At 37.9% G+C, this 19274-nt stretch overlaps 1 protein-coding gene across 1 annotated transcript in view; it reads left to right on the top strand.

The window, feature by feature from the left end:
- USP12 (ubiquitin specific peptidase 12) overlaps positions 1-19274 on the top strand; it is a 38018-nt gene continuing 18744 nt past the window's right edge. The window contains exons 1-3 of the mRNA XM_052812665.1: positions 1-307; positions 12610-12690; positions 18451-18664. Coding sequence (XP_052668625.1) covers positions 260-307; positions 12610-12690; positions 18451-18664 — 343 coding nt within the window. The 5' untranslated portion in view covers positions 1-259. The remainder of the gene's footprint in view (positions 308-12609; positions 12691-18450; positions 18665-19274) is intronic.

The raw sequence follows: 19274 nt of genomic DNA, 5'->3' as shown, positions 1-19274 counted from the left end.
GGGGCGGGCTCGCGGGGTGCTGGCCGCGCGCGCGGGGGAAGCGAGTCCGGGTGGCGCCGAGCTGGTGAGCCGCGCGCCCGGCCGTTGGGGGCCGTTGAGCGCCGCGCGCGGCCCGCGGCGGGCGCTGGCGGCGGGAGCCGCTCCCGGTCCCGTCGCCTGCCTTCCCTTCGTCCCTTCCCTTCCCCTCCTGCTCCCGCCCGGCCCGGCCCGGCTCCGCTCGGCTCGGCGCTGTGATTGGGCGGAAGATGGCGCTGGGCGGATGGAAATCCTAATGACAGTCTCCAAAATCGCCTCCATCTGTACCATGGTGAGTGAGGGGGGGAGTGAGGGGCCGGGGCCGGGGCCGGGGCCGGGGCGGCCCTCTCCTGCCCTGCTGGCTCCCCGGGCAGGGTGGAAGGGGCTGTGGGGAAGGGTCCGCGGGGGAGGGCCGCGGGTTTTTGCGCCGCGCCCCGTGCGGTGGGTGATGCGGCGGCGTGGGGACGGGGTGGCGGGGAAGCGTCCCCGGCTGGGGGAGCTGCCGTGGGCGGGGATCGGAAGCGGAGCGGGGGTTAATCGGCTTTGGGAGACTCAACTTGGATGCAGGCGCTGAGGGGATCGGGTTGGGTTGGGCTGGGGGGCGAGCCCTGAGCGTGAAGCGGGTGGAAGCGCGGGGCTGTACCGAGCACAGCTTTTCCCCGCAGCGTGCCGAAAGCCGGGGCGGGAGAGCTTTAGGACGTCGCCTCGAGTTCGGGGCTGCTTATTGCGGCTTACGTTGGGTTTAGGGCAGGGTTTCTAGAAGCGCCCTCCTTCTCCCGACACAGTTCGTAATTGCCCCCGGCTCTCCGAGTACTCTCCTCATGCGGGGGGGCCGTAGTCGCCTCGGCTGTTAGCAGAGGGGTGCTCCTCCGGTTACCCGGAAAAGTGTTAGCGTCCCGCGTGATCTGCTCAGCCAAGCACGCTCCACGCGGTGGCATGCAATTTGACTTGTTTGCATCGATCCAGGTCCCGATAGGAGGCTTCTTCCAATGTGTGCTTTTTCATTACTCTCTCGCTTGATAAATTAGAGCTATGAGCAGTTACACAGATGTGATAAGGCTCTCGGGGTTTTTTTTAAAGAGGGGTGGGGAGCTCAGTAGATTCACTGGTGCAGGAGTGCTGGATTTAAGGGAGGAAATATCCCTTAGTCAGCAGAAGCTACTACTTGCCGTGGAAGAGATGTGTTGATGGTTCAGAGCTGAAGATCTTGCATTTGTGCTCTTGTCTACCTGTTCCACGGCCAAATGAAAGTTCTTGTTCCCAAATGTGTTTCCGTGGGGGAAGGGAAGAGATGGTTAAGTGGAAAAACACACTCTGTCATTTGTTTGTTAATTCGCTGAATGAGGGTTATAATGTCTCATAGCATCAAACAGTGGGAAATGCTTACATTTTATATTATTGGAAACTGATTTATGGTTTTCATAAATCTCGCTGCAAAGAGGCTTTACATCTCAAACAGACATTTTAGATGTGGCCCGTGAGAATTTTGAATAAATGTCTGTAAGCCCATGGGGTGAGATTGCTCAGGTGGTTGTTCAGCTGGAGTGATGTTTTTTGTGATATGGGAGATCACATCTTTTTCATTTGGACTTGGAGAGTCTGACTTATTGAATTCATGAGCTGTATACCAACATCTTTATATGGCCAAATATCGTAGGACGTATACCATGTACTTCAGGAGTTTTCATTCTCTGAAGAAGTTAGATTTTAGGTGAGACCATTGAGGAGTCGGTGTGATTGATCCTTGAGCTACGACAGTGTTGTTTTACTGCAATTATAGCTAACATCTTTTCACCCGCGCTTGACCACAAGCCTTTGTGTCAACATAAATTCAGTGCTGGCCTCTTGATTTAGGTCCAATATGGGACCTCACTTTTCTGCTTCTAGACACCATAGAAGTTGTAGGTCTGGACTGGCCAAGCAGCTAGTTTAAGATTATTCTGTATGTACGTGTATTAGAAATGACATTATGTCATTGATGTTATGTCGTTGACGTTTAGGTCAATCCCAAAACAATTTTTTCAAGTAAAAATCTTCTTATGATTAACTAAAGTGTCTATACCCATGAAGCTGAAATTCTGACGGCAGTTAGGTATTATCTGTCCAATCATAATCATGTGCACTGAGGTGGATAAACTCCATGCATAAGATTTTTCCTGTGCCTTTCTGATGCCTGAGTTTTAATAGTGCTGTGAGATGGGACAGCTAGCATAGGATACCTGCTGTAAAAGTTTTTTTCAACACTTAATAGATAATATAAGATTGTGCTTAAGAATATTCCAGTAAAGGTAGAAGCACTTTGTATTTACTGTGGGGTTGTTTAGAACAATGTGGTTATGGTCAGGCAGATCTTTTTAATTTTAGCAAGAGTCATATACTCATGTTTAAGCATACATTTTGCAAAACCAAAAAGGAATATAATTGCTGAGTATACTGGGGTTTTTTTCTGGCAATTCTTCTTCGTGTCAACCCACTGTTGGATAAACTGCCAGACAACTTCCTAAAAATTCTTAAAAGTTTTTCTTGCCTTTCCCCATGCTTCTTACAAGAACTCTCAGGCTGTTGCTTCTCTTCTTGTGTTTGGTTAGTACAATATCAGTAACAGGCAATTTTTGTCAAGAGACAGTTTGTGTCTACACAAACCTATATTCTGTAACAGAGCAGTCTGTAAGTATGTTGAAGAAGCTCTTCCATCGCAGTCCTGCATTTCATGACTTCCTTTTTTGTATCCAAATTCAAGTTTCACTTCTGCTGACTCCCTTATATTTTAAGCTTATGCATCTTATACTTGTTGTTCAAGCTCTGAATGTTAGAATGCAATATATTACATTTTACAGTACTGGCAGGTTGTGTGGGTACAGTGAAGAGTGATATCCAGTATTTTTAGTTTGTTAGCCACGGTGCTTTTTGAGAAGATCTTACAAGAGCACATTCTGTCTACAAAGGGTTGGTTCTTTTGTATGCTTCCTTAGTTCATTGATCTATACTCCAGTGTTCATACCAGTGATGACAGAGCTCTTCCTGTAGTACTGTCTTCTAGTGTTGTATCCCCTTTGAGCTTCCTTGGACTCCTTTGCTCTACATCACCACTCCTGTGGTTTCTTGTGCTGTAGTAAGTCTTAATTACAAGGCTGGAGATTGTGGAAAAGCACTGGAAAATACCTTTGTGCTGCAGTGGTTTAGCCACTGTTCTTGTTGCAAAATGGATGAGGTTAAAAGTGTGTGTTGGGGGTGGTGGTGGGGTGTGGTGTTTTTTTTAATGTCTTTGCAGTAAAAGTAGAACTTGGTCTTTTACCCTCATCCATGCATTAAACTGCAGTCAAAGTCTTACCTGACTGAATTATATGGGGTTTTTATGCATGGCTGAGAAGTGGTAGAGTAACCCATGCTAACCACAATGAAGATGTGCCCCAAGCTATACTCACCATAAAATAGAGGTTGAATCTAGTACTTCTGACTTTGGCTTCTGTTGTCTAGAATCCAGCAAACGCTTGCCAGCAGTTGAAAGGTATGAAGTCTTATGGTAGCTGAGGCAAAGAGAAGATAGAAATTATCTTTGTAGCTTAGAAGCTACAAAGATGTCAGTCTCAGACACACAGAAGGAAGTTGTAATGGTAGTGGTACTTGTTTTTCAGTGTTTCGTCTAGAAACTGGTTGATTATGTTAGCACAACCTGAAAAAGTTTAATGAAATTTAAAAATGATGCTAATCTACAAGCAGTAGCATTAGACATGAAAATCTTTTCTTCATGTTTCAGGTATTTGTCTACGTGTTCCCTTCTCTATCTGCCAGTTTAGCATCTTATATACAGCGTCAGTGTCGCTGAATGTCTTTCATGATCAATTCAGTCCCCCAACACTGACATCAAATACAAAGTTTGTAGCTAGATGTCGACTGTATGACGTAACTGTGTTCTGCATGAGAAGTCTGTGCATATCTTACAATCCAAATTTTTGTTTTGTTTTTGAAATGAGTAAGACTTGTGGAGTCATGCTGAATGGCTGGCTATTGTCCTTTTCCTGCCTGTCTCCTGTATAAGGGTACTGACATCAGTACCCTTTTGCCCATTTCAGTCACATTTGACAAGGATGAAGAGGTCTGGGAGGTACTTAAGTTCAAACAAGCATGTGGGGAAAAAAAGGCAGCTTAGAGGAAACAGACCCTGAAGTCCCCAGCTGAGGGTAGGTTGCCGTGCACCTACCTCCGATGTCATAGCAGAGAGGCTTTATAAAAACACTTAATTGCAGGAAAATTTTATAAATAACAGTGAGATAGGCATACATATATGGACTTCACTACTGCTTAAGGAGTTATTTGTTTACAATAGGGTTTTCAAACCTGATTGTGAAATCTGCGCTTAATGTAAATTGATGTTTGCCAGAGTTTGCAGTCAGCCAGAAATGGCTATGATGTACTCACTCCTGTTCCTTCTAATTGCACTGTCTCCTCTGAAGCACAAATTATAATACTTAAACATTAATTGATGATCGGGTTAACAGATTCCACAGAAAAGCACACAGAAGACTCATGCTGGAAGAAGTGAGAATTGAGAGTTACAGCAAGGAAGAAAAGTTGTGGAAAAATATAGCTTCAAAGTGAGGAGGTGATAGAAAAGAAAGCAGAGGAGGAGAGGACTAAAGTAACATAGAGAAAATAGCAGTGTTATGGTATTCCTTTATCCAGCTGTCTGACTTGCTGACTGGGTTGGCAAGAAGGAACATGTGCTGTGTCTCAGCCACTGCATTTCACTCTGGTATCATGACCTGAATCCACCTTTATCAGTGGACTGGAAGTGTTCAGGCACATGTTCTGTTGTGGTGATTCTGTTGCAACCACATTAAATTTTGGAGAAGTATTTGTTAGGCAGTTGAGGCAAGAGCTTAAACCACAGTAGGGAGGTTCACTCATCTGTTGGAGTTCTTATCAGGAGAATATTTCATGATAAATATGACACTAAGATTCAAGCATGATTGCGGCATTTGTCATCATCATTTTTGTAGATGTAACATGCTACAGTATGGTAATAAAAGATGAGTCTGTACATTTGCTCTTTAAAATACTGGGTTTGTGACACTGCTTAGTATACTAATTAGTTTAGACAAATTTGTTTTAAATTTACATCAAAATATGAATTTGACTCTAAATTAATATAAAACAAATGTCAAATATGAGACAGGAAGGAAAAAATTCCTGAAGTTCTGTAGCTGTAAAGCAATATTTATACCAGCACAGAGAATTATTTAGTTGGCTTATTACTTAGTTGGGTAATTTCAATTATGTAAATGTTCCTTTTTCTTTTTACCTGTATGTATACATATATTCATCTTGCAAGTTCTAAGCACAAAGAAACAAGGAAATACCAACTTGGACTCTCGTCTTGCCAACAGAATTTTTAGCTGTGTCAGCGAGAATAAGTGATCCTATTACTGCACAAACCTTGAATATTTGGTTCGTCATTTATATGTCTTTGTATTTACTTTTTAAAGTACTGAAGCAAATAATTTGTATTAAAACTTCTAGGAATCATTCTGTAAAAATGTAGTAAAAGGATATCTGTCCATTAATTGAAATTGTCTACTTTTCTCTTTCAAGTTTGTTGAAGAAAAGAGGTATATAAAAGCGCTGTGCAGGGGTTAACTTGTTTTCCTAGCTTAGGAAGTTTGCTAAAGTTAAATGCTTTTAACAAATTATTTATTTCAATAAGGTCTATCTGATCTTTCAGTTGAGGACAAAAACATCTAGATGTTTTTGAGCATACAACCAGAATGCTTTATTAACATAAGTAGGCCAGAACTGGAAAACATTTTTACAATTTTTCATAACTCAAATTCTTTTTATAATTCCATGAAAATGGGAAATTATAAAAGCAACATACTTGTTTTTATGAGCGGGAATTACGTGGGTTAAAAAAAGCATGTGAAAGACACCACAGCGGGCAGTTTATCAGCAAAAGTTGTTGAGTAAATGTGTTCTTCCCGCCTCGCTGCATTTTGGGTGATTAGGTAAGTCTGATTTTTCTAAAAGATTAATGCAATGCTTATAACTGTCTGTACTTTTTAGGCAGTGAAAGATTTCTAAGCTTACCATCAGATCTTCTTTTAAATACATCTCTCAGACTTCCTATCTTGTCTGCTAGTGTAGTTCAACCTTTACCTTTTGAAGGTAATAGTTTTGATCTTTTGGGATGCCACTTAAAAAGTGTCATTATGAGATGTGTTGCACCAATGCTATTGAAAATCCATCTGATCCCAGGAAACTGAAGCAAAGGCACCTGATATCATAAACAGTGTTACCCCAGGAATCTTCTGGAATTATACAGTATAAATATGACTTGTTTGCAGTATTTTAGTTCATAGCAATATGACTTCATTCTGTATTAAGGGTAGTAGATGAAGTCCATTTCAAGTCTGGCAGCAATTGGGGAAGAATTGTAGAAGCATCGTTACACCTTTTCATGTTTTGAAGATCCATTCCACGAAAGCGCCAAGCCCAGAGCCCTAATTCTCCCGAGTCACAGCTTCATATGTGAGAGTAATTTATCTTTGACTTCAGTATTCAAAACAGAAGGATGTATGACTATATCTAGTTGCTGTGAAGGAAAATACACCGTGTATACTCAGTGGAGTCTCAAAAAGATGGGTTTGGTAGACATACCAAATGTGAAGAGAAGGTAATTTTGTGCTGTGCTATCATTTTCCTTGCCCAGGCAGAAAATTTTTTATTTGTACTCAATAAAAAACCTTTTGTCTTAGCTGCATGTGGTTAGAATATACAGGACTATGTCTTAAACTAATTAGTTAATAAAATAACACAAATTTGTAAGTATTTTAAAAATATGAACTCAAACTATCCAAATATTTCATAGCTGGATTATCAAGTTGTGTATTAATAACGCATGTTCTTTTGCAAATAAAGGAACAATGAGGATTATTGAATCCCACTCAGCATATTTCACTTCTGCTTCCTGGGCTAGAAACAGTGTCAAAAGAAATGCGTTTCCATTTTGGTTGCACTCAGAACAACAGATATAAACTGATCTAATATAGCTATTCTGTTTGCTCTTAATCCTGATTCATGTAAACAGTTGGAAAAGTATGATTTCACATATTCTGATAAAACATAACTGGAAGAGTAGAATTATGTATTTCTTCTTTAACAGAAGATTCCATCAGTCACAGTGCATTAATTAGTGTAGGCTATGAAATTCTGTATACCTTCAGTAGTGGCACAGACAAGGAAGAGTCTTCTAACACATGGCAAAAAAAAGTGAAAGCACTAGTAAATGAGTGCTTCTATACCGAGATTTATTTTTGTGAATTATAAATAAATTAATTTTACACTTGTAATGTTTTATTCTTGTTCAGGAAAACATTGCTATTCCTGGTTACTGAGTTTCCCTTTTACTTGTAATGCCTTTCTGTCACTAGGAAGAATGAAAGTTCTGTTTTGGGGGGGGGGTGTTATTGTTCACTTACCTATAGCTAAGGTCATGTTTAAAAAATTGTGCTTACCTATACCTATGAACATGGTTTAGTTATGTGAGTCACCTTTTATCTTTATTGTTACTTGCTTCTTGAGGGACGTGAAGAGCATTGGAGGGAAGGATCTAGCATAGTGCATGTATGAAGGGAGAAATGGATCTTTCAGAATTTTGACAACAAATTTAACTTTTGACATAAGAAATGTCTTTTAAAGGTGAAATTTTTGGTTTTACTTGGGAAAATTACAACTCAATAAAGCTAGAGAATAAAGCTGTTACAGCAAACTAGTGAAAAGATGACCCACCAAGTTATCAACTGATACTTATTCTAGAAAGGGATAGATCAACCCCCCCCCCCATACCACCACTATAAGACTAAGACCAGTGTAATCTTCAAAGCACATTAGGCTGGTTATGAATCAAGTCTTTGTAAGAGAAATGCTGCCTATTACGTTGGATGATAACAACAAGGTTAAAACTGCAATTGTTTGCCTGCTTGCTGACATGGTTTTAGACAGTATTTTTAATATAGGGTGCCTTTTTTTTTTTTTTTTTCTTTAGACAAGTGCTGGGTGCATTTTCATTAGTGTTTTGTTTCAGGTAAGGTGTGTGTAATTCTGAAGTGATTCTCCTAGGTATCCCAATTTACCATAATTTGGTTTGCATCTGGGAGTGGTCTTAGAGTGCACAAATTAGATTCCTTTTGGAGGAAACTAAATCAAGCAACATAGTTCAGCTGCAGCTGGGTGTTCAGTCACAGAGCCAGCCTAGAACTAATCTGGCAAAAACCCTCTGAAACCCAAAGTGTGTATGTCAGATCATAAACACCAACTGATTGCTTTACAGATTGGCTCCAGTTAGCTTAGCCATATGTTAGCTGTTAGTGTATCTCAGGAGTACTAGTTCAACATGTAGCACCACAACAGTGTGACCTCTGAAGCAGTGAGAAAAGGCAATAATGAAAGCAGAAATGGCATTTAAGGGTATTACTGCTTCAGCAAGTGAAAAACTAAACAAATGAAAAACCCCATCATATGTCTGCACTTTATACTTTTTCCCCCTTTTCCATTGAAATGTACAATATCAAGGCTTTTTTAGTTTATTTTAGAACTTTGGGAGAACGTATATCTGTAAAACTTGAAAATTAGGAAAATTCAACTTAATTAAAAGATACTATGCTTTCCTCTCTCACTGTGTTTTCTGGGCTTTGTTTCCACTAAACTGAAATAAAACACTCACTTGGTTAATGTTAAATGTGTTAATTTATAGAAACCTTGAGCTCTTTTGAAAATAAAAGTTGAGAAACTTGATTAAGGGCCTTCCATGGTAAATGTGGGGAGGGAGTCTTAATCCCTTCATTAAGAAATTAGCATCTAAGGGGATCTTTGATAAATGCAATAGTATAGCCGTTTTCTTTAACTTGGTGGGGGATTTAAGCAGTAAGTGTTCAACTGATTTGAACATGGTTAAACTAAGATTACTCAACACAGGACAAAGTGTACAGTAGTTCAGCTACACCTAACTTCCATTATGTGTGAGAACACTCTTTTATGATCATTGATGCTTTAACATTGTTTCCAGAATCATTTTCAATAACAAATAGAAGTTAAGCAAATCTTGATTTCATATTGTTCTCTTGTATACACACATTAGTTGCTGAACCTCCCACTTTGTAAAGCTATATTGCGTTAACTATGACAAATACATGTTCTGTATGCCTGTATAATTATCTCTGTGCTGGAAGCGGGGTAACGTAAGGCAGTGTTTGGTGATGTATAGGTTTTGTACTAGTACAATGCAAAAACTGGTAAATGTCAGTACTATTGCAGTATTACCTTTTTTTGACATCTGTTGTGCCTCTCTTCCTTCCCACTTCTGGGTAATGACCTTGTGTGTTTCCGCTCAGAACGGTAGGGGAAACTGTAGGTGAGTATACTAACGAAAGATGATGATGTGCCTTTCTGTCCCCTGCACAATGTCAAAGCCAAGTTGCTGTGTGGGGACTGAGAGCACCTATTGTATGGGTTGTTCAGTGAGCCCCAAAAAAAGAGGTTCATTTTGGGATCTTCCCACATCGCAGTTAAGTGGTAGAGGAAGAAATTCTACACTCTGCAGCGTACTTCACAGGCTGAAATCTCCCAAGTCTAGATCCCAAGCCCAGTAGGTCCATCTTGGCTTATGAAAAGAGATAGACTCCACTTCTGCCTTAAACCTTAAAGATGATATGGTACCATAATAGTTGGTGGTGTTGCAGCGCTTCCCCTCTGCATCTGTATTTGCATAATGGAAGAGTCAACTGGGACTGATAATGTGTACTATAATAATGAGCGGGAAACGTTTTGCAGCCAGGGATAGTTAGGTTTTAAAATAGCTTTTATGGGTCAGATGTGAACATGGATTTTAGTGTACTCTTTCAAGCCCCTGCTGAATGCTATGTTTTCGCGCTCTGCAACCAACACACAGTGCACAGTATAAATGATTACTTTGGGGGGAGGAATAACATCCTTTATGACAGTAAAAAAGAGAGCTGTAGAGGGAAGTCTTAAGTAGCTTGAGGGGTTTTATATTCGTGTAAAACATCCATGCTGGTTTGTAGTAATAAAACATTCATAAACAACTGCGTTCAAACATAGGTAATGCTGTGCTTTGAAATCATGTGAAAGTCTAAGCCTTGAATGAAACAGCCTTGAATAATCAGAAAACCATAATAATACTGGAGTATCTTAGCATGTCTTTCTTATTGCCAAGTCAGGATTTTTATTGTGCTAGAAAACTAAATACAGTGTTCAGGTCTGTACAAAACAGAAACATCAAAGTTTATACCATAATATTCTTCCTTCCAAAGATAGAATAAAGCAGCTACTCCACCCTGGCTTCGAAAAGAGAAAGAATTTCCTAAAGGCCTGCTCTTAAATTTATTTATTTTTAAAGAAGTAGAGATTTTAACAATAGGATAAAAAGGCCTCCATGGTTCCTTTTTTTTTTTCCTAGTTTATTTGTAGATAATATCCATCTTGCCAGAGCTCGTGGGTGTATTTCAATAAGTTTGCAAATCTAAATATTCAGAAGTCGTGGAGTGCTTTAATCTTAAATGAGGGTTTATACCCCTTTTCCTTACCACCAACATTGCCATTTGAGAACAGCTTCTAAAGTAGTAAACCCTGCAGCAAAATCCCCAGTAAAGAAGAGGCTTTATCATGCTGGATAATTGCAGGGGATATGACTGATGAAAAAGCAGCTGGGGCCGTGTTGTAAATGGAGCAGAGCTGTACTGTCTCAAGTGTGGAGTTATGCTATCTTCTGCTCTATTCTAGTTAAAATTGTTACCTCCTAATGGGCCTTTGACCATGTGTTTCCAGTTTCAGAACTACTAAGCTAGATTGTGTAACCACTCAGGTTCTGCAGTACCACAATCATGTCATGGCAGATAGCACATGTCAGAGTTTCATTTTAATTTTATACATTATGATACAGTCCTAATTAGAATTCTATCCCCCTTCCCCCTATCTGTAATTAATCTGTGAAGTCCTGCATGCTGTTTTTAATGCAGGTTGTGATTTTGATTTAATTTTATTGTAATGTCCAGGGCTACTTGCTACATCTTTGGTGCAAAGAAAGAACTTGTTGGGAAGGAGTTGCATCTGTTTTTAAGATTCTTTGCTGCATACTCTGTGCTCTTTTAGCTTCACTTAGGCCTGACTTTAGACTGGAATATTCATGCTCATGTATTAGTTTGATAGAAGATATATATGTATCAGTATTTTTGTATGCAACAAAAGGGATTTATAGTAGGATACATTTGCTTTTCTCTAAAAGCAATCAGTGTAAGACCTCATAGAAAGCTAGTTTTTTGTGTTCTCTGAATTTTCCAGAGTAGAGGTTTTTCTGTCTCTAAATAAAAAACCCCTCTCTTTCCTTTGAAACCCAATGTTTATTGCACCAGTTCAGTGAACAGCCATCAGTTGGAACCACAGACTAACCAAAGTTACCTTCTCTGACTTTTTGAGGATCAGACCCAACAGATTTGTTGGGCAAAGGCTGCAGCATTTGTAATGCACACCAACACTAGATGTACTATGTTGTCTTTTAATTTTACAAAGCTCAAGGTATTTAGCAAAGCACTTTGAACATTTTCTATTTTCAGTGTAAGTGGAATAGACCAGTCTCCCTGCTTCCTATGAACAGTCTGCATTTCTTAACTTTTTCTGAAATGTGCTATACATTTCTGAAATGTGCTATAATGTACATATATACAGTATGAAAATTACACTTGTTAAGAGGTGCATACCATTTGGACTTGTATCACCTGCTTTGCAATACTATATTAATGCAATTGTTATTAAAGAAGCTCCACTGAAAATAATGAACACAGAACATCAAAACAGTGTAATTGCATGAAAATACATGAAAATGATATAACTTACTTTGAGATGTTTTTGAACAGAACGTATTTGGAAACATATCTCTAAGGTATTTTGGATTATATTGAAATAATTTTCTTGTGGTGGAAGAGTGTTAGGTTCTTTATAAGTATGTAAGCATTAAGTTATGGCACAGAAGACTTCCTGTCTGCTTTAGGACCTGTGTGAAATAGTTTTGTGGACAATCTAAACATCCTGAGTACAAATCAACAGAGAACTCAAAGGACTGATTTTTCTGCATTCATGGCTAATATTATCCTGCCTACAAGCTTGTCTTTGCATTAAGCAATAGACTAACTAAACAAGTTTGGTTAATTTGCCATGTATGATTGTTGAGCTGGGTCACAAACTCCACTTTCTCCCCCCCTCCAGGGTACAGACAGGAAGGTGTTTCATCCATTTTCTATATTTAGTCTCTCATTTATTTTTGTTTTTCTCCCTTCTGACTAGAGAGAGCTTCACTGTAAGTAAGCTTAGTAAACCCAAAGTCTGTGGTCTGAGATATGAAGATACTGGTTTGGTGTTAACAAGGTCTATAGTTGTGACCAGGTTTTTTTCAGGATTTTTTTGGTTGGTTGGTTGGTTTTGGTCATTTATCCTTGCCAAAAAACTTCACTTTTTTTTTCTCAGCTAGTTAAATTCACTGTGTACGTAGTTGCAACACTAACATTTTACTGCTTTTGATTTTTCTAGGGCGCCAATGCCTCAGCTTTGGAGAAAGAGATTGGTCCGGAACAATTTCCAGTCAATGAGCACTATTTTGGTTTGGTTAATGTAAGTTTCAGTCCATAACTTCATTGCTTTGAAATGCCATGAGCGGATTTGTTAAATTACAAGACTGCAACTGAGTGAATAATTAAACCACCAAAAGATATAGTCATTGAATATACATACTTATTGAAATGTGTTTCAGTATTCAGTGTATTTGTTGAAATATGCTACTGAAATAATTGTTGAAATTGGACTGTGTATTTAATACTTTATTTCATTTTATTAATTGTAGGGTATTTTTTAAATCACTTTCTTGCTATTAAAATGTATAAGTCTTAAAAAAAATGCTGTTTAAAATATGTAACTTGCAGTTCATAATATGCCAATCTAAGTGAATAAATACAGTAAAAAAAAAAAATCTGTGAAAGACTGTTGATGATATGAAGTGTTCACATCTGCTATTTTTATTAAGATTTTAAAAAAATACTGAGCCCAAAGGGGAAAGCAGTGGTGGAAAAAACATACTGAATTGTTCAATTCAGTCATTAGTTTTAAGGAATAATTTAAATTTTAATTTCTGGTATTACCCATGAAAAGTATATCTTGTTAGAAATTGCATTATTCTGAAATGAAATATTAAATAATTTTTGTTATTGGGGCTTCAGGAAGTACATATTTAAACCAAGTTGATTTAGCAAGAGCTATCATCTTGCTTTTCTTAATGAAACTAATTGCTTCTAATGCTGTCCTGCTACTATAACGTATGTCTCTACCTCTAGCTTCTTAGCACTGATATGGTTCAAGAGTCTGCAATCCAAGTCTACACTGTGCAGTCAGTAAACAGTCTTACTGATAAGCTGACTTACATGCATCCCAAATGCCATGACTTAAATTAGTAATTTTTTTCCTTTCTCATGAAAGTTGAAATACCTTCAAAATTATGCCTTGTTCCTCTGAAAAGAGGAAATACCGTAGTTTAACCGTTAACACTTGTTGTTGTTTGTTCTGTAGCAGAGTTTAGGCTTTCCATCAAAGCTGTTCTTACCTTTTCTTAAATCTGTTATTCTGTTGACAGATAACCTGTTTTCCTCATTTCTTGTCCAAGTCCAGAGGGGATTTAAGACTTAACAGTAAAATTGTATTGTATGCCTAATCTTGAAGTTTTACATATTTGGTACCCTTAAGAAAAGTTTCAATAAAGGGCAATCTTCCTAATATATAATGAATCAACAAATTCTGGCTTTCTGTAGGCCAGAGGGAGTAAGAAATTTGAGGGGAGATTGGTCTTTTAAGTCATCGCCCTCAGCCATGCACATAAGAGGCAGGCAGCTATACTCTTAACCTTCTGTGTAGTACAGAAATGTTGCTTATTTTAGCTTCAAACAATAAAGTTTTATGGACCAAAATTATTTGAATTGTAACAAATAGTAAAATGGGATTCCGTTACATCTATGGCACATTGGTGCTGTGTTTTTCAGGTACAGTGGTTGGCTAAGGAAATTCAGTCACATTGTTGCTTGGATGGTTTTCAGATCCATTCTACAGATTGTGTTTACTAACACAGTATGTATATCCCATAAATGTGTGAAAAGCTTGCAGAATTTAAGTCTATCAGGAAAAAGAAAGATAGTGACCTCTTCATTAGCAAACTATGGCCAATGGCCATTCAGAAAGAATGACAGAGCTAATGATAATTAAAAGAAATATTAGATAATTAGATATTAAATTAAGAGTACTATTAGATTAAGAAGTGATAGAAATCACAATTTTTGCCTTCATTGATTTCTCTAATTGTTTATAACAACTACAGGAAGTGAAACTCTTAGAGGTTCATTAACATTTACTGCTAAATTTTTCTAATTTGTTTATTGATTTGGTTTGTCCTAACTTTGTCCAGAGTAATGGAAAAATTGAGGTAATGTGGAAATCAGTAGCTCCCTTCTAACTGTGCGATAGCTAGCTGTTTGAGATGTCTGGAATGCAGGACAGGATTTTAGATAAAGATGACAATTCTGAAATAGAGAACTGTCAATGGTAAATGTAGCATTTATCCAGAGGCAGTGTAAAAGAAGAGAAGGTAGAAGCACTATCTTATCTTCTCTCCAGCTTTGTGGTGGAATATAGGGATTATTCAGAGGATATGCTGAAAGAACAATTTGAGAGGTAAAAGAAGAATTAAGAAAGGGCAATTATGGGAAGCATATGGAAGACCAGATGGTTGATGGGATGTTTGATTCTGTCAATGAAAGGTCTAAATGGAAAATTCAGCTTAAGCTTGAAAGGACAGTACCATTCACTAAATCAGCAGGAAATATTTAAGATACGTGGTAAGATAAAAATGTTACTAGTATGATGTCCCATGGACAATAAAGAACATCAAGTCTGCATATCATTCTTCCTTCCCTCTTCAGTGCAGTAATGCAAGCTATTCAAATCTATGTGCTTCACAAATTAAATCAGTTATTTTATCCAGTGAGTATGAAATAATGAACATTTTTAATCTCATAAGAGCTACTCTGGCAGCTCTTCAGCAGTTTACCAGACTTCTAGAGGAGAAAGTTTGGTTATTCAGTCTCTTGCAATGGATCTGTGTGTTTTGGAAAAATCCTATTTACTGGCGTGGCCCACTGCAACAAATAAAACTTGTCAGAGCTGCCAGTGCATCAGAGCTGGGAGGGACCCTAGTACTGCAAAGACAGTGTTCTAAGCAGATCTAAGTTCTTGTAGATCTCTTGTTCGTTTTTGTAGATCTGTGGGGTTCAACAACCAAGTTTCCTCCCAGTTGTATGTTGCATCAGAAGAGTAAACTATAAGGCTATAAGCCTTAGTGAGTGTGTGGTGGTTTTGTTGCAGCTTTCCTGATTGCCTCTTTTTTTTTTATTTCCACACAGGTTTGTGTGTGGTAGCTTTGATTTCGGAATTAAAAAAAAAAAAAAAAGAGGTGTGTGTGGGAAACATACAGAGTGCAGTATTTTTGTGAGAGGAAATAATCTGACTTCTCAAAATTTAGAACAGAAGAACAATATGAACTGAGAAAAAGAGAAAATGTGGTTTTTTACTTTTCTTAGATACGCGCATCTTAAGATGGTCCTCACAGAAACAAGGAGGCAAGCCAGAAACCAGTTGAGAACATGGGTTAAAATAGCTCTGCTGTATATAGTCTTTATTACCTTCCACTGAATGAGATAGAGGAGTTTCAGTATCCCCTACGGGCTGACAGTTTAAGATACAAAATTACAATTATGGTCTTTCTTACAGTTTTCTACTGTTATTCTGAGGCAGGCTTCACGAGCGTTTCATTATACAGTGCAGCGCTTCCACTTCTTCCTACAAGTGTTGTGCTTCTGAGGCAGTGCTAACTGTAAAGTGACGGGAGAAGGAAGGGGTCTGTTGGCCAGGCTAGCAGGAGAGCTGGGTATTGAAGAAGCAGAATTAGAAAGTGAGGTATAGGTGTTCAGTAGGTGGTGGGAGGATGGAGAGACTGGAGCAAGGTCTTGGGTGTTTTCTAAATGAGGGGCGTGCTTTTGTATTGGAGTCAAAGATGGGAAGTAAAGTAATAATTGTGGTAAGACCAGCGTTTATTCATGTAACAAATTCCCTATTTGCTTAGTCTAGAAACCTCCTCACCTTTCCCCCCTTGTTGTTTAGTACAGCTACCATTATAAGTTTTTAATGATTGGAAGCTTTTATTTTTAAAAGATTTTAGGTTTTGAAGCGATGAAGATTGATGCTTTAGATATAAAACAAATGTGAACTAATGAAATGTTCTTCAGCAGTTTGTTTTCAAACAATCTTCTGCTGCCTACTGTCTTTCTGAATTTGAAGAAAACCTTTTATGAACTTAATCTGCTTGCTTTTATTTCCTACCCACAGGCATGTAGGTTAACATACATTTATATTAAATTAATCTGAATTTTTTCAGTGTTCTGAGTTCTCTGTTGCTTCATATGTTGATGACCATGTTTTGGTCATCTCTCACTGCATGTTTGCCATTCTAATTAATTTATCATCAGGCTGTTCCTTTTTAAAATTGGGATGTTATGCAATTTCTAATTTGCTGCCTTTTCATCTTTTGATACTTGCTGTAGAAGTTTTAGCACTTTTCCCATTTGATTTAAGAACTTTCTTAACATTTTAATGTAGTTATCTTTTTATGGCTATTTCTAATTATAAACTCATAAATAGTTAGCTTACACTATTAGATGTTTTGACATAAACTACTGTGTGATTTCATCTGCTTCCTTTAAGGAAAAAAGCCCTGGTTTTCCTCTTAAGTTCACTGACCTACTTGAGTGCAGATTTGCACCACAAAGAAGCCAATATAAGCATTTTCCCTAGCTTAAATAAATAAAAATAATGGGCATTAATTTTCTCACTTTTTATGGAGATCTTAAGACTTCTTAATATCTTTTTCTAAGATACACTTCTTACTCATTCTTTGAGTATGTCTTGGGTATTTAGAAAGTAGTTCTTCATATTTCATTAATTTAAAATAAAGGAAAACAATTTACTTTCCAGTTTTGTGATTAAATTGCACAGTGCTCTTCTTTGTCATTGTCTCAATTGGGAGAGAGCAAAAAACAGTTACTTCCCTGTTATTCCTAAGATGTAAAAGCTTTTAGTTCTTTTTCTCTGTTGAAAGAACCTGCTCTTAAAATATCTCTAAATGTACTTTTTGCTATATAAGTCTCCCCATCACAATATAGTCTTAGAATTTGCTACCCGTATATGCTACTATCTTTATATAAAACAAAAATATGAATGTTATTTTCATATTTTACAGAATGTGTGCATGTGCTTCAAATTTGCAGGTTGAGTGACGGCAGATGAAAGGTTGGATTACTCACTAAGGGCCTTATAAAGATTTTTCTCACACTTTCAGTGTTAGTTAATAGGTTTCACTGGAGAAGGGCAGCATAAAATGAGAGTGGCTCAATCCACCGACAGCTCATGATGCCTTCACAGAGGTGATGGGGAGGTTTGCAGTGTTGGGGTGAGCTGGAGACAGTGTCAGTGATCACAAGACTCAAGCGCCTAAGATCTGGAAAGAGTCTGGGCAAGAGGGACATCTGGACTGTCCTGGTACAAAGTGGGTTACGGATGCTTTTCTTGCTAATTCTGCTTGCCCCCTTTCAATTCCATGGCTTGCCTCCTTCAAAATGCGCGTGTTCAAATTGTGCATTCTTTTCCTTTCAGTCTTGATTTGAAACTAGCAACTGTGCCACAGGTTTGAGGCTAACCAAGCCATGTTGCATTGTTTTAAGAAAACTCCTGAATGCCAATCCTGTCACCCTAAAATGAGAACTGAAAGCATAGGAACAGGTTAAAGCAGTTATTTCTGTCTTTGATCACAACTAATAAGATTTGGAGAATCCAATTTCTAAAGTGTCTGAGAAGCTCTCAATTTACAGCTGAATTTCTTCACAGTACAAGGTCATGCTGTGCCTGTTCTTTACTGTTGTGGCTGACTTGTGGTAGATGGATAGATATTTTTACCCGGGCATATTTTGGGAGCTGTGAAATTGGTGGTATTTTTGAATACTTTGACCCAAGTAAGTGGAAAACATTACTAATATATTAAATTTACAAGTGAGACAAAATTATATAGTAGTGTTCAAATTTACCTAGGTTTTTCTTGCATTTACAGACAGTGTACTTATTAATCCTTTGTGAAACATAAATATGCTTTACTATCTTAAAGTCAAGAAGAAATGACTTGCAGAAAATTTGCCCCTGTTTATGCATTCTTTTATACTTTGGATTTAATTTTACCTCTCTACAGTAATACAATGCAACCTAACAATTCTCTCTCTTTTTTTATAGTTTGGGAATACATGCTACTGCAATTCAGTTCTTCAGGCACTTTATTTTTGTCGACCATTTCGAGACAAAGTCTTAGCATACAAGAGTCAACCAAGAAAAAAAGAGAATCTCCTTACATGCTTAGCTGATCTCTTCCACAGTATAGCCACCCAGAAGAAAAAAGTTGGAGTAATACCTCCCAAGAAATTTATAACAAGATTACGAAAAGAAAATGGTAACCTTTTTTTCTTGTGTAATAATTATAGCAACTGTGATTTAATTCTGAAGTTGACATAGTGGAATAACTACATACTTGTTACTCATGGAAAGTGTTCTTGGTCCTGCAGTATAAAGAAGAGGTGACCCTAGAATAAGGGTGTGACCCTAGAATAAGGGTGTAACCCTGGAGCTGTTTTGAGAGAGAATCTTTGTCTCTCTGTCTTCATGTAGAACTGAGTGTATCGTCAGTGGCTGCTTGTGAAATTGCTTGCTAATTTTTCCTCTCTATGAATTGTATTTTTGTAATCTAAATTCACTGTAAAGCTTTTGTTCTGTTTAAAAAAGCATTATTCTTTGAATGCAGGAATCAGTCTCCCCAGCTGAGCGTGTGGAAAGGACATTAACACTTCCCTGCAAGAATCTAGCTTAAAAACCCACAAATTTTTAAATTAATTTAGAATTTATGCAATACTTAGCTTGACCTACTTTTTAAAGCATTAATGAATTTTAAAATCACTAAGTAGTTTTGGCTAAATTTTTTTAGTGTAATTGTTATCTTAAATTTCAAGAGATTTCTAGAGATTTTTAACATTTCTTGTTTCTTATCTGCAGGACTAATTGGTCAA

This window comes from Harpia harpyja, chromosome 17 (genome assembly GCF_026419915.1).
Source record: "Harpia harpyja isolate bHarHar1 chromosome 17, bHarHar1 primary haplotype, whole genome shotgun sequence".
Classification (NCBI taxonomy): domain Eukaryota; kingdom Metazoa; phylum Chordata; class Aves; order Accipitriformes; family Accipitridae; genus Harpia; species Harpia harpyja.
This window is presented reverse-complemented; position numbering and strand designations above follow the sequence as displayed.